Raw genomic sequence first — 16537 nt, forward strand, 5'->3', positions numbered from 1 at the left:
GAATATGAAGTATGGATGAATAATTTTGGCATTGATATTTTACCTAAGTTGAAAATCAGTTCTGTTATTTAAAAAAAACAACACATATTTAAAGAGTTTTGTTTTAATCATTATACTTTATTTTTAATTTTAAAAAGTAATAACATATGTATGTATATAATTGACTCACTTTGTTGTACACCTGAAATTAACACAACATTGTAAATCAACTATATTTCAATTAAAAAATAATTTTAAAAAAAGTAATAGATACTCACTATTGAAAGAAAATTCTTAAAAATTTGAGTGGTACAAAAGTATATCAAGTAAAAACGTGAAAGTACCCTATCAGAGGTAAACAGTTGTTAATTGATTATTGTGTAGTCTTCCAAAGTCTCTCTGTATATAAAACCTGTGTCTGTGAACCCAAAGTTTTCTCCTTTCTTTTTTTTCTCCCTTCCCTTTCCTTCATTATTTTCCATTTTTTCCTTTTTTTTAAAATTAAAAAATGGAATCATGTTTTGTATGATAGTCTTCATTTTTTTTTTTTTAAGTTAAACAAAGCATCATGGGCATCTTTCCATGTCAGTACACCTAGCTTTATAATGATTGCATAATAGTCCATAAGAATATAAATTCGGTATATTTAACCATCTCTCTTAATAGACATATAAGTTTTTAAGAAATCTGTTATATACATGGTAAATAGACTCTTCCTGCATACATCTTGACATACTTGTGTAAATGTTTCTGAAAGATAGACTAATGGAAGTGGAATAGCTCTCCTTGAGGACTGAAGAAAGATAGATGTTAAAGCTCTCCTTCAGTACTTCTCCCTTTATCTGGTTTTTGCATTTGCCAGAACCTAGCCTAAGCTAAGTGTCACCAGCATGAGGCCTGGAACAGTGGAACCTCTCTACCTCAGAGATAAGGTAGAGGGTACAGTTCCAGAGCTTGAGAACCTGTCCTCTAAAAGAGTAGGCAGGAGCCAAGATTAGAGTGATCTGTAAGGCAGGAATGCACTTCTTTCTTTTCTATATATGGAATTTGGACCACAGTTTATTTTTCTAGATGGATAGTTTTTGCTACCCTTTTGGCATCAAGTGTTTTCCCTTGTGCCTTGTTGATTAGTACAGCTGGGCTCTTTTGATTTCCTGGGGGGTGTTAGTGTTTTGGAGGCTCCATTAGAGGTGAATAATGAGATCAGGTTTGTGCTTCAATAGATAAGGTATCTTTTGGACGAGTGTAAGATACACCTGATGCCAATCAGATTTACTGTGTAGCAGATAGTTTTGTAATGATGATATAAGGAGTTCAGTACTATCGACTTTTTTTTTTAAAACCTGTAGAATTTTGAGAGGATAAATCTTAATATTTTTTATTTAAGTTTTTAGGAATTAAAAAAAAAAGTACTCTTTTTCTTATTCTTCTTAATTAGAAATTGGATATGAGGAGGTAAAAGAAGATCTAAGTTACTAACCTTAAGCAGTGCCTCAGGAAGGTCCTTGCCACAAGAGGGTAATGAAAGCAAACTGCCTGTTAGTTGCAGAGTATGGAAATCTTCACAACACAGTTGGAGAGCTGCCAGTTAATATTTGTTGAGATCTTTTCATCTGCCAATATTTTGTCTGATCTGGGGATGTAACAATTAATAAGAAAACAGTATCCCTGCCTTAGAGTAGAGAGACAGATGATTTAATTAAAAATTTTCATAAGCACTCTTAATTACCGTGTATGTTTAAAGTGCTATAGATACACAGAGTAGATTCCTAACCTGGCCTTTGAGGAGTCAGGAAGTTTTCCCAAAGGAAGAAATATGAAAGCTAAGGCCTGATGGATGAGGGAAGAGCAGATGAAGGGTGAAGGGAAGAGTACTCTAGACAGGGACTTCCCTGGTGGCGCAGTGGTTCAGAATCCGCCTGCCAATACAGGGGACACGGGTTTGAGCCCTGGTCCAGGAAGATCCCGCATGCTGCGGAGCAGCTAAGCCCGTGCACGACAACTACTGAGCTTGCGCTCTTGAGCCCGTGCTCTGCAGCAAGAGAAGCCCACGCACTGCAACGAAGAGTAGCCCCCGCTTGCCACCACTAGAGAAAGCCCACGTGCAGCCACAAAGACCCAAAACAGCCATAAAAAAATAAATAAATATTTAAAAAAAAAGTACTCTAGGCAGAGGGAACAGCAAGAAAGCATGTTACCTTTTCAGTTTTGAAAGAAGTTCAGAATGGATGATACAAAGTTGGAGAGGCGGCTGTTAGAGTGTAGCGTGTATATGGGCGGAGTAAGCTCGTGAGAGTCCTTGTAAGCTATGTTAAAGATTTAGACTTTTCCCTAAAATCATTGGAAATTTAATGATTATAATAGGCAGGGGAGCAGTGTGATTAGATTTGTGTTTTGGAGTGATTGCTCTTAGTGTCATAGGCCTGTGTTCTGCTTAGAAAGGGAAAGAAATCCTCTCCCTGCTTCTCTGGGCTGGCTTTTGTTGACTGCTGCAGGAAGGCTGCTTATGCCTCCTGGTTTCATAGTCTGTTATAAAAGCGATCCCTTCAGTATATGCCTGCATCCCAGGAATCCTTGGGAACTGGCAGGGGGCAGGGAAGGTAGAGAACCAAGATTAAAAACAGATGCCATGTGTCCAGACCTTCCCATTTTCTATAGGCACTAAAGTTAATGTCTTCCCTCAGACAGCCCCACACCTTACAAATTAATGAATGCAAATTGCCTGTTCTATGGCCCCCACGAGTTTACCATCCATGTCTTGAATTCCAAAATAAGCATAAGTTGTGGCCCAAAAGAAAAGATATACCTTCCTGTGCCCACCTTTATTGACAAAGGTATATTCACAGATAGAGGTATATGTCACTTACTCAATTTATGCTCAAATGCATACCCACATTTTCTCCTGCTCAGGTGTTTTTCTCTCCTTTCTGCTTTCCTCCCTCCTGCCCTCCTTCCTTCTCTCTCTTTTTTCCCCCCTTCCTTTACATACAGAAACAACCAGTTACACATAGTTTTCACATATAAGTCAGTGACAGGAAGAAAGACTGCAACTGAGTAGATTAAAGAAGCAAGAGAAATTAGGGCTTCATGAAAGTCCGCAGATTATTAGGCGATTGAGAGTATGAGCAGTTAGCAAAAAGGATAAAGTGACTATAAAATGCTGATTCCTGTGAATACGTTTTGTATTTTTCTGTGCTCTAATTTCCAGAGATTATGCTAGCAATATAAAAAGATGCTTGCTTTAGTAAATAGTAGCCACATAAATATTAAAGAAAATTTTCTAATTGCTTTTAAATCCAGAGACAAATGGAAAAGGAACAAAGCTAAAAACAGTCAGTTGTTTTCTTATATCCCCTAGAAAGTGATACATAGACAAAAAGGTGAAGAAAACAAGAGCTACTCTTAAAACTATCTAAATGTTCTCAAAAAGCCAGAATGGATGATGTGCCAAGATATCATTTTCTTGATGAAGCATTATTTTTAATAACATTTTATCCTGTTAAATATGTGTTTATTGAAAAGAGTTTGATAAAGTGGGTGTTGAAATCAATTTAGTGGATCGTGAAAAGCATTTACATGCAGTAGAATGGATTAGAAAATTCTGATATGCATTATGTATAGTTAGGGTAATATTATTATATGAATACAGGTGTGTCCTGGATCATGATGTATTTTTCTTACTATTGTGTGTGATTAACGCTGTCTGAAAAACTGAGATGAATTGAGAATATACAGCAAAGAACAAAGGACAAAATAGTCACCCATGCTCTCATCACTCTCAAATAGCCATTGTTAACATTTTGTTATTTGTTTATCCTTTTTGTGTTTTCTGCTTCTTATATATACAAACCAAACAGTTTAAAACAATTTCTGGTTTTGTTCGTTATCAAGATAGAGCTTCCCTGGCACAGTTCTGTTTATGTGACCCATGTTTGGCTTCTGACATGGAGTTCTTACATGTTGCCTTTTAAGTTTCACATTGAGGAATGTTCACAGATACATTTAGGTGTTCTAATCCTCTAACAAACTGATAATTTGTTTAAAGTAGTTCTTACCTTCTTTTAGGTGATTTTCCTGTCCCTTGTCCTAAGTTAGCAAGTTTAGGTAGGGTTGATCTGATTTTCATATAATTATAAACTAGTTTTTTTCTATTATAAATTCCTTTTTACATTTTAATCAAAGTATATTACATTTTAATCAAATGTATATAGTTTTTAAGATAGTGCAGAGGAGTTTACAAAAAAAAATCATCTGTTGCCCTATCCCTTGTTAGCCTCTAATGCCACTCTCCAGAGGAAATCATTCTTGTTTTTTTTCTTTTTTTTTTGTTTATTAGGTCCCATTTGTTTATTTTTGTTTTTATTTCCATTACTCTAGGAGGTGGATCAAAAAAGACCTTGCTGTGATTTATGTCAAAGAGTGTTCTTCCTATGTTTTCCTCTAAGAGTTTTATAGTGTCCAGTCTTACATTTAGGTCTCTAATCCATTTTGAGTTTATTTTTGTGTATGGTGTTAGGGAGTGTTCTGATTTCATTCTTTTACATGTAGCTGTCCAGTTTTCCCAGCACCACTTACTGAAGAGACTGTCTTTTCTCCATTGTATATCCTTGCCTCCTTTGTCATAGATTAGTTGACCATAGGTGTGTGGGTTTATCTCTGGGCTTTCTATCCTGTTCCACTGATCTATATTTCTGTTTTTGTGCCAGTACCATGTTGTCTTGATTACTGTAGCTCTGTAGTATAGTCTGAAGTCAGGGAGTCTGATTCCTCCAGCTCCGTTTTTTTCCCTCAAAACTGCTTTGGCTATTCAGGGTCTTTTGTGTCTCCATACAAATTTTAAGATTTTTTGTTCCAGTTCTGTAAAAAATGCCATTGGTAATTTGATAGGGATTGCATTGAATCTGTAGATTGCTTAGGGTAGTATAGTCATTTTCACAATATTGATTCTTCCAGTCCAAGAACATGGTATATCTCTCCATCTGTTGATATCATCTTTAATTTCTTTCATCAGTGTCTTATAGTTTTCTGCATACAGGTCTTTTGTCTCCCTAGGTAGGTTTATTCCTAGGTATTTTATTCTTTTTGTTGCAGTGGTAAATGGGAGAGTTTCCTTAATTCCTCTTTCAGATTTGTTGTCATTAGTGTATAGGAATGCAAGAGATTTCTGTGCATTAATTTTGTATCCTGCAACTTTACCAAATTCATTAATTAGCTCTAGTAGTTTTCTGGTGGCAGTTTTAGGCTTCTCTATGTATAGTATCATGTCATCTGCAAACAGTGACAGTTTTACTTCTTCTTTTCCAATTTTTATTCCTTTTATTTCTTTTTCTTCTCTGGTTGCCGTGGCTAGGACTTCCAAAACTATGTTGAATAATAGTGGTGAGAGTGGACATCCTTGTCTTGTGCCTGATCTTAGAGGAAATGCTTTCAGTTTTTCACCATTGAGAATGATGTTTGCTGTGGGTTTGTTGTATATGGCCTTTATTATGTTGAGGTAGGTTCCCTCTATGCCCACTTTCTGGAGAGTTTTTATCATAAATGGGTGTTGAATTTTGTCACAAGCTTTTTCTGCATCTATTGAGATGATCATATGGTTTTTCTTCTTCAATTTGTTAATATGGTGTATCACATTTATTGATTTGTGTATATTGAAGAATCCTTGCATCCCTGGGATAAATCCCATTTGATCATGGTGTATGATCCTTTTAATGTGTTGTTGGGTTCTGTTTGCTAGTATTTTGTTGAGGATTTTTGCATCTATATTCATCAGTGATATTGGTCTGTAATTTTCTTTTTTTGGAGTATCTTTGTCTGGTTTTGGTATCAGGGTGATGGTGGCCTCATAGAATGAGTTTGGGAGTGTTCCTTCCTCTACAGTTTTTTGGAAGAGTTTGAGAAGGATGGGTGTTAGCTCTTCTCTAAATGTTTGATAGAATTCACCTGTGAAGCCATCTGGTCCTGGGCTTCTGTTTGTTGGAAGATTTTTAATCACAGTTTCAATTTCAGTGCTTGTGATTGGTCTGTTCATATTTTGTGTTTCTTCCTGGTTCAGTCTTGGAAGGTTCTACCTTTCTAAGAATTTGTCCATTTCTTCCAGGTTGTCCATTTTATTGGCATAGAGTTGCTTGTAGTAGTCTCTTAGGATGCTTGGTATTTCTGTGGTGTCTGTTGTAACTTCTTTTTCATTTCTAATATTATTGATTTGAGTCCTCTCCCTCTTTTTCTTGATGAGTCTGGCTAATGGTTTATCACTTTTGTTTATCTTCTCAAAGAACCAGCTTTTAGTTTTATTGATCTTTGCTATTGTTTTCTTTGTTTCTATTTCATTTATTTCTGCTCTGATCTTTATGATTTCTTTCCTTCTGCTAACTTTGAGTTTTGTTTGTTCTTCTTTCTCTAGTTCCTTTAGGTGTAAGGTTAGATTGTTTATTTGAGATTTTTCTTGTTTCTTGAGGTAGACTTGTATAGCTATAAACTTCCCTCTTAGAACTGTTTTTGCTGCATCCCATAGGTTTTGGATCGTCGTGTTTTCATTGTCATTTGTCTCTAGGTATTTTTTGATTTCCTCTGTGATTTCTTCAGTGATCTCTTGGTTATTTAGTAACGTATTGTTTAGCCTCCATGTGTTTGTGTTTTTTATGTTTTTTTCCCTGTAATTGATTTCTAATCTCATAGCATTATGGTCAGAAAAGATGCTTGATATGATTTCAATTTTCTTAAATTTACTGAGGCTTGATTTGTGACCCAGGATGTGATCTCTCCTGGAGAATGTTCTGTGCACACTTGAGAAGAAAGTGTAATCTGCTGTTTTTGGATGGAATGTCCTATAAATATCAACTAAATCTATCTGGTCTATTGTGTCATTTAAAGCTTCTGTTTCCTTATTTATTTTCATTTTGGATGATCTGTCCATTGGTGTAAGTGAGGTGTTAAGTCCCCCACTATTACTGTGTTACTGTCGATTTCCTCTTTTATAGCTGTTAGCAGTTGCCTTATGTATTGAGGTGCTCCTATGTTGGGTGCATATATATTTATAATTGTTATATCTTCTTCTTGGATTGATCCCTTGATCATTACGTAGTGTCCTTCCTTGTCTCTTGTAACATTCTTTATTTTAAAGTCTATTTTATCTGATATGAGTATTGCTACTCCAGCTTTCTTTTGATTTCCATTTGCATGGAATATCTTTTTCCATCCCCTCACTTTGAGTCTGAATGTGTTCCTAGTTCTGAAGTGGGTCTCTTGTAGACAGCATATATATGGGTCTTGTTTTTGTATCCATTCAGCGAGCCTGTGTCTTTTGGTTGGAGCATTTAATCCATTCACGTTTAAGGTAATTATCGATATGTATGTTCCTATTACCATTTTCTTAATTGCTTTGGGTTTGTTTTTGTAGGTCCTTTTCTTCTCTTGTGTTTCCCACTTAGGGAAGTTCCTTTAGCATTTGTTGTAGAGCTGGTTTGGTGGTGCTGAATTCTCTTAGCTTTCGCTTGTCTGTAAAGCTTTTGATTTCTCCATCGAATCTGAATGAGATCCTTGCCAGGTACAGTAATCTTGGTTGTAGGTTCTTCCCTTTCATCATTTTAAGTATATCATGCCACTCCCTTCTGACTTGTAGAGTTTCTGCTGAGAAATCAGCTGTTAACCTTGTGGGAGTTCCCTTGTATGTTATTTGTCGTTTTTCCCTTGCTGCTTTTAATAAATTTTTTTTGTCTTTAATTTTTGCCAATTTGATTACTATGTGTCTTGGTGTGTTTCTCCTTGGGTTTATCCTGTATGGGACTCTCTGAGCTTCCTGGACTTGGGTGGCTATTTCCTTTCCCATGGTAGGGAAGTTTTCAGCTGTAATCTCTTCAAATATTTTCTCGGGTCCTTTCTCTCTCTCTTCTCCTTCTGGGACCCCTATGATGCGAATGTTGTTGCATTTAATGTTGTCCCAGAGGTCTCTTAGGCTGTCTTCATTTCTTTTCATGCTTTTTTCTTTATTCTGTTTTGCAGCAGTGAATTCCAGCATTCTGTCTTCCAGGTCACTTATCTGTTCTTCTGCCTCAGTTATTCTGCTATTGATTCCTTCTAGTGTATTTTTCATTTCAGTTATTGTATTGTTCATCTCTGTTTGTTTGTTCTTTAATTCTTCTAGGTCTTTGTTAAACATTTCTTACATCTTCTCAATCTTTGCCTCCATTCTTTTTCTGAGGTCCTGGATCATCTTCACTGTCATTATTCTGAATTCTTTTTCTGGAAGGTTGAGGTCCTGGATCATCTTTTTGATCCTGGTCTGAGGTCCTGGATCATCTTCACTACCATTTCTGAGGTCCTGGATCATCTTTTTCTGAGGTCCTGGATCATCTTCACTATCATTATTTCTGAGGTCCTGGATCATCTTCACTATCATTATTCTGAATTCTTTTTCTGGAAGGTTGCCTATCTCCACTTCATTTAGTTGTTTTTCTGGGGTTTTATCTTGTTCCTTCATCTGGTGCATAGCCCTCTGCCTTTTCATCTTGTCTTTCTTTCTGTGAATATGGTTTTTGTTCCACAGGCTGCAGGATTGTAGTTCTTCTTGCTTCTGCTGTCTGCCCTCTGGTGGATGAGGCTATCTGAGAGGAAATCATTCTTAACTTTCAATGGTTTCTGTTTCAACCTCTTCTCGTGATTATTTTCATATTACTAAATAATAACTTTAAGCCACAGTTTCTTTCTTTATCAGTTTCAGACATTTACTTATGGCCAGTTCCATAGGGAATTAGATCATTTGTAACATTACAACCTGCCTCCTCTTTTTTCTCTTCCTCTGAAGCATTTTTGTTTTTTGCGGGTTTTTTGGTTCCTCCATTGCATACCTTTGTAACTTTAAGTATGCCATTGTTTCTTGTTCTGTCAACACCAATAAGCATCTGTTAACTCCTTTCTTTGTAGAGTTATTGAAGTGTACCCTTATTCTGTCTTTCACCTCTGTTTCTTCCTTCTCCTGTCATCTCTGCTTTTACTTTTATGTAGTAAAGCTTGATATTAGTTAGTCTTTTATTTATTTCCCATCTTCTTGACTTCTGAGTTTAATTGGTTAGTGGGTGGGAGATAAATACATGTAGTGCATCTGTTAGCTTGAATCCACTGATTTTCATTTTAGTATCTTAGTGTTTAAGTCAGTTCTCATGATGTAAGCATATTAAAGATTTGTTATTTTAATCAAGAGTAAATAAGTTGATTTCTAAAAAGATTCTTACTAGTTTTTGAAATCCTCTACGATGTTTTACTTTGCAGGTACGGAAAACTTTTTTCACCTTAGCATTTTGTGACTTCTGTCGAAAGCTGCTTTTCCAGGGGTTCCGCTGTCAAACATGTGGTTATAAATTTCACCAGCGTTGTAGTACAGAGGTTCCACTGATGTGTGTTAATTATGACCAACTTGAGTAAGTAATCAAAAAATTTTTCTTTTCTGTCTTCCACTTTACATTTAACTTTTCTTAATGTGAAACTAGTATGTCTTGGAGTCTGTGGAAGTTTTCTGTACAGAAGAGTTGTCACAGGGAACTTTTTGAAGTGTGGCTAGAGAGTAATATGTAGTATAGCCAGTACTTCTCTCTCAAATTATAATTCTGGTTTGCTGTACATTTCATTTATGTTTTATATTCTCTTTTAATTAATAAAGATCTCTTGCCCATAGAAATCACTTTTAGATGGTTTTTGGGTGTTTCAATTAAATTAACCATTATATTTTTGGACCGCAGATTGGGGAATCTGGTTCTGTCAGCTATTTTGTAAATTAAGTGCTCTCTCTTTCTCAAAGTTAGTGTGCCTGTCTGTCTGTCTGTCTGTCTCTCTCTCTCCCTCCCCGCCCCTTCTCTTCCTCCCTCTCTTCCCCCTAGTCCCTCTCTTCCGCCTACTCCCTCTCTCAATAGATTGAGTCTATTTTAATCTTTTTTTGTGTTGTTACTGCTGCTAGTAAAGTCTTATTACTTTTTTTGATTACTTGAATAGAGGGAATTCAACTCTGTACTTTAAAGTATATCATAATGATATAACCTAATTTTTAGCAGTAGATACATTTTCTTCTAATTCCTTAACCATAAAGCATGATTTTTCCCCTCTACTATGTAGAAATTTGCTGTATAGAGCAATTAGTTTTAGATTCTGAGCTTGCCTTTGAAAGTACAATATAATTTTTTACAATAAGCCTTTAGACAAAAATACAAGTAATTGAATTTAACAATCCTTCCTGAAAATGGAATTTGATCTCAGACATTTTTGTTAATTCTTTAAGGTATTCTGGTATATGAAGCTTCTGGGTTTTGCACAAGTTAGGTTTGTTTTTGTTTTGTTTTTGTTTTTGCCTCACAGTTTGCTGTTTGTCTCCAAGTTCTTTGAACACCACCCCATACCACAGGAGGAGGCCTCCTTAGCAGAGACTACCCTTACGTCTGGATCATCCCCTTCTGCACCCCCCTCCGATTCTATTGGGTATGATTTGATTCCTGCTGTTCAGTGACATGCTATTTGAGCTGATTTCTTTGGAACTTTTGGTTAATTATAAACCTTTCCAACATTTGGATTGTTAAATTAAGGATTTTTTTTTTTTCAGGTAACTTATCACACCAGTCAGCTAATTTACGTACATTTGGTACAGATACACAGGGTTAAAGCTGACATAGACGGTTTTAGGACCATCCTTGAAAAAAATCAAGCAACAGATAATTTAGAGTCCCCGCCTTGTGATCATTGCTTTATTTTTAATATCAGATATAGAAGTATATGATTTCCATTTAGAAAAGTAACATTAACATATAAGATAATGGCCGATGATTTTAAAATAGTATATAATTATAATCTACAATTTATGATATATTATTTTAAACTGTGTGATAAATATTATCATGTTTACAAGAGAAGAGAGAATAGTGAGAGAGGGTAGTCAACATTTAATCAAGAAAGTGGGATTTGAACTGGACCGTAAAGAATTCTAGAATCTGAATGAGCATAGGAAATAAAAGCATGGTGATGGTGGGGGCATGGGGGCAAGGGGAGAAGGGAGGTACAAGCAGCATATCTTCATCTTCTAGTATACCCATTTTCTTTAGATTTGCTAATAAAATTTATTAGATTTAATCCAGGTTTTTGTTTTTCTTACTTAAAGACCAATGTCCTTTGCGTACATATTTCTGACTTACTGTGTACTACATGTTGCTGTCATAGTTTTAATTCAGTAAGTTTCAAGAATGACTTGCTGTCACTACACCAGATCAGTTGTGTTAATTAGACTACCCTATTCAGTTGTAGTAAATTCAGGCTTTTTCCACTTTTAAGTTCTAACTTAAAGTATGTTACTGCTTTGAGACTTTAAATCACCTCTAAGTAGTGTTTAAAAAGTCAGTGTACTTTCCAAAACTTTTTAAAAGCTAATATTGTCACTTTTACATTCTTTTTACCTGCTCCCAAAATCCCTTGCCAACGGCTTTTATTGGCTGTCTAAAGCAGAAATAAAGACAGCTTTGTCACAAACTAAAAATTTCTCAATTATCAGAATAAAAAGGACCAGTAGAACATGCTAATTTTCTTAAAGGCTAGTTCCATCAGCCTTACCTATAATTCTCATTGGGCTTATAGCAGTTTTTTAAAGTATATAATATTTTATTATTTTTATTTCCCTTCTAAGTGGATTCATTTAGATAAAGTCAAAATTTCTTTCCCTACCCTTAAAAGTGTGCTTCAGAGAAGCACAGATTCTTGGTTCAGATTCTATTAACATTTTATTTAGAAGCTTTTTGTCACTATTTGGCTTCTTTGGCTCTTTCAACCTTTATCTAGTCCTTTTCTACTATATTTTCTTCTCATTCCTCTCTAAACCCTCTCCCGTCTTAAAAATGTCTTTTTATTCCCTCAACATTGTCTTTCTGGCTGTCCTATTAACCACTAGATAATGCTGGTTAGTTACAGAGTCGCATAAGATGGGGTGCAACGATAACCAGTCTCTGAAGAGAGGCTGTTAGCACTGCGTCATTCATTGGTCCTGATGGAGCTCACTAAGACAGTCACACCTCGTCAATCAAGTGACACTCATTTCTTAGCTCCCTAGGATATTCCTTCTGAGGGGCACAGACTTCTCACAGGTGTTTACAATCTATTCTCAAAACTTTAATGTGCTCTGTGAGTGCCAGGTTCATTTTGGGAGCAGTGAGAGATCATAGACTTTGTTATTTATCCACAGTACCAAAATAGGTCACTCTGTCACCTATTTTGGTGGTTTCATCAAAAAGCAGTTTTTACAAATATTTACTTTAATGCTTAATATATTATTTTCCTATGTGTCTTGTATCGATTATTGGGCATGGTAAACATTTCAAAATATGAGAGATTGACACTCTGAGAATCATCTTTTGAATTTGGAAATGATCTTTTGCTATTATTGTTCAGGATTTTAATTCAACTCTTGTATAAAGCAATAGGTATATCTTTTAGGTCCTGAAAAACACATGTATGTTTTTAAAAGATTTATAATTTCCTAATATTGATACTTCCCATAAAAATTTCATTTTAGTAACTTCAACTATCAAGAAATGGCAAAGGTAGAAAAATTGGCAGACACTATTCAGTCAGTGCCTACCTAGAGCATTTTTGTATAACTTTAAAGGACAAGAGTTTCTTCAGCTGATTAACAACAGGTAATTTTTAGCCATTTGTAGATTTCTCTGGAGTTTTCTGGATAAGAATCAGTGTTCTTATCATTGATACTCCCTGGAGCCTCTGCTTGAGCAAAGCAGCTTTGTCAGTGTTAGTTGCAAGCACATATTAGTTTTTTAAACTAACACTTTTAAAAGCCGTTACTGCTGGATTTTTAATGCTTTATTTTAAAGATTTTATTTGAGGATATGAAAACAAGAAAATCTTTATATCATCCATTTTTCTGTTATTATCTCTATAAAGTTGCTCTGAATCTTATCTTCCAATCACTTGATTTTTCCAGGCCCCCAATTCTCACCAGTCCGTCTCCTTCAAAATCCATTCCAATTCCACAGCCTTTCCGACCAGATGAAGATCATCGAAATCAGTTTGGACAACGAGACCGGTCCTCATCAGCTCCAAATGTGCATATAAACACCATAGAACCTGTCAATATTGATGTAAGTATCCAGCAGTGCTCGAACTTAGAAAATTCAAATGTTTCTTTATTTTTTCTGCTACATTTATAATATAGATCAGAAATAAGTGCCATCTTTCATTTATCACATTTATTATAAGTGATAGACTTTTCATGAACTACAAATCAGAAAAGCCTTTTCATCTTCTCTGATGGCGTAAAATATTTAACTGGCACCAAATTATAGAGTTATTCTCATTTTTTTCCTTATGACACCATCTCTGTAAAAGTCTTATCTTCATTTATTTAACAGATAATCCACTTGACCATTTTGGGGTAAAGAAAAAATAAGAATACACTTGCATATTTCCTATTTAGATCAATTTGAAATCTTTACCTAAATTTCGAAAAGTTTAACTTTTGAGTTAAATAACCCTTAAGGACTAATCATTACTTTATGTACTTCTCATGCAAAGCTACCTTTTACCTTCTTTACTTTCTTGAGTATACCATTGGATTCCATCTCTACACAAGTCAATTATTTTAGTCTCCTTCTGGGGCTGGTCACTCTTGAATTTTTTTACTTTCCTGGTTTATCTTATACACTATAAGTTAATTATGTACATTAGTGTCACTTCTTCGATTTGACCTTAACTCCTGGACAGCAGAAACCATTCCTAATATAGTTCCCTAACATAGGAACTATTAGGTGTTAGTTGACACCTAACATAAGAAGTCATCAAAAAGTATTTGTATTAGTAAAAGGGTTAGAAGACAAAGCAGAGGTCTGTTTCCCATAATATAGACCAGGGATCAACAAACTCTAAAAGGGCCACATAGTAAATATTTTAGGCTTGTGTGTCATATGATCTCTAATGACAGCTGTTGAACTCAGTGTAGTGTGAAAACAGCCATAGATAATACATTTTAAACAAATAGGTGAGGCTTTATTCCAGTAAAACTTTAGTAAAGCAGGTGGCCAGCCCATTGTATTTTGCCAGTCCCTGATAATAGACAAAAGAGAAGGAAGAGATGAGAAAAAAGATGAGATACGCAGGATCAATCCAAAAGGACTGGTTCATTCAACTATCGATACATCATCTCAGTAACTGAAGAGAATAAAGAGCCCTTGCTATCTGAGCTGTGGTGGGGTTGGGATCACTTCTCCCAGAATTTGTACTTTAGAATAAAAAATGTGGGTTACCCTCAGTCTCTGTCTGTAATAAGCAACAAAACAAAAAAGCCACCAAATTTGTTTGCCTTGGAAAGTAATTATATTTATAAAGGAATTTGAAACTGTTTCCCCATGTAAGCAGGATACTGAAGTTACTGAGGGGTCATGTGTATGTTAGAGGACAAGGGTTGTTCTCATTATACTGGCATTCCTTATGTGAGTCCTCATAAGGTTGAGTGAAGAAGCAAAAATTATCCTAACAGGAAAATAATCACTAATTAACAGACTCCCTTAATATTAGTCTCCACTCACATATCCCTCCCCATTTAATACCAGCTTGCATTCCAGCCCTTTTCCATCACTATCCAACATTTCAGTGAAAACATAAAGCAGATTGATTGTGAATCTGACAACAAAAAAAAGATTTTAAGGATTTTATGAAGACAGTGAAAAAGTCACTTGGTAGAACTACTCAAATCTTATAAAGTCATTGAGAAATAAGGGTACAGCAGAATTAAATTAGTCCAGTTAACAGTAAAAGAGAGAAAGTCTATAAGGATGACAAGAGAATAGGCTTTTCAAGTGAAAATGATTTAAATATCATAGGATTGATGGAGGCCTTTGAGGGATTGATGAAGTCCTTTACAATTTTTATAAAAATGATGATGATTGTGATGTAAAAGATGAATATGAAATTAAGAATTTCAATTTGTGCTGTCATAAGTTTGATATTATTACCAATGAAAACTTGATTTTTTCTGTATTAATTCTAAGGATTAGCATACTGTTGAAATTATAACTTAAAGTTTTGTTGAATGTAAAAGAAAATAAACTTCTTATAAATCTTAATTTCATTTTTCAAGATACATTCCCAAGTCAGACTTTCTTCCTATTTTTTACTATGAAATTTTTTCTCTATTTTTATTGGATTCATTTAAAGTAGCCTTTTCTTAATATCAATTTTTCTCAACTAATAAGGTCTTCTTCTATCTGGCTAGACCTGAATACAAAGGAAAAAAAAAATAGAGAGGGAAATATGGAAATAAGGAGATTGTGTGAAATAAGAAATCACATCTTATTTCTAGATCTATTGTCAGATCTATTAGGTCTAACTGTCAGTATGTTCAAAGTTGTTACCTTTGTATTTATTGTCAGATCTATTGTCAGTTAGATCTATTGTCAGTATGTTCAAAGTTGTTACCTTTGTATTTACTTTCAAAACTGACATTCTTTTAGACTATTTCTCTTTATGTCTTAGTGTTATTAAGTTTCTCCTGTTCTCTTAGGCTTGAACATTAGGAGTGTCATCTTTATATCTTGCTTTTTCATCTTCCCCTATAAGCAAATAGTCATAAGGTATCACCTTTCCTTTTGATATATGTCTCAAATTTGTTATTACTACCACCATTTGGGCCCATATTTCTTCACTTGAACTACTTATTACAATAATCTCCTAAATAGATTTCCTGCCATTGATTTCTCTCTGCCCATTTCCATTTTTTATTGCTATTATCAGAATAATTTTTATAAAACCTCTATCATCATCTGTTCCTTTGTTCCAAAACTTTCATTTACTTCCCATTGAAAAATATAAACCTTTTAGCATTTCATTCAGTTTCAGTCATTTCATTCAATTTCAGTCATTATTTGTCATTTATTATTCCAGTAAACCAGATTTAATATTTACTCTGGGATAGGCACTGTGTCAGAATAGGGAATTAAGATGAATTAGCACAGTCTTTGCCCTCAAGGAGGTCACAGTCTAATGGAAATGGATGAATCAGCCATATAAATAAATAAACACAAAATGTACAGTGATAGTTTATAGAAGGGGATGATAAACCCTACCTGGTTAAATCTAGTAATGTTTAGCAGAGAAGGGACAACATTTAAGCCAGACTGTAGAAGATGAATAGGAAGGAGTCGGAGTTTATTCAGTGCACTAGGTGGGGGTTTTAAGAAGGAAGGGCATTTGTTACGGAAATGGTATGTGCAGAAATATAGAAGTACCTTTATGTGGGTTGTAATGAATAGTTGGTATTGTAGGAGTTTAGGGTTCAGGAGAAGGGTGGGGAATGGTAGAGGATGAAACTAAGTAGGTGGAGTCCACACTGAAAGACATTATGTTATCGCTCTGAGGTCACTATAGTAGTTGGTAATAGGGGGTCCGATAAACTGAGTGGGAAAGAAAGTGATCAGCTCTTTACTTTAGAAAGTTCTTTTGAATTAGTGAGAGATTTGATAGGCACGATTGTTAGGATGGATACTGTAAATGGCTACTGTTAATGCTTACTATGTGCTAGGTGCTT

General features: G+C 35.0%; 1 protein-coding gene across 4 annotated transcripts in view; it reads left to right on the forward strand.

The window, feature by feature from the left end:
- Positions 1–16537, forward strand: part of BRAF (B-Raf proto-oncogene, serine/threonine kinase) — a 152888-nt gene that overhangs the window by 87162 nt on the left and 49189 nt on the right. For all 4 annotated transcript variants that reach the window (XM_057550501.1, XM_057550502.1, XM_057550503.1 and 1 more), the window contains exons 6-8: positions 9244–9392; positions 10321–10440; positions 12941–13097. In XM_057550501.1, the coding sequence (XP_057406484.1) occupies positions 9244–9392; positions 10321–10440; positions 12941–13097 (426 nt within the window). The remainder of the gene's footprint in view (positions 1–9243; positions 9393–10320; positions 10441–12940; positions 13098–16537) is intronic.

Source organism: Balaenoptera acutorostrata, chromosome 7, assembly GCF_949987535.1.
Source record: "Balaenoptera acutorostrata chromosome 7, mBalAcu1.1, whole genome shotgun sequence".
Taxonomy (NCBI): Eukaryota; Metazoa; Chordata; class Mammalia; order Artiodactyla; family Balaenopteridae; genus Balaenoptera; species Balaenoptera acutorostrata.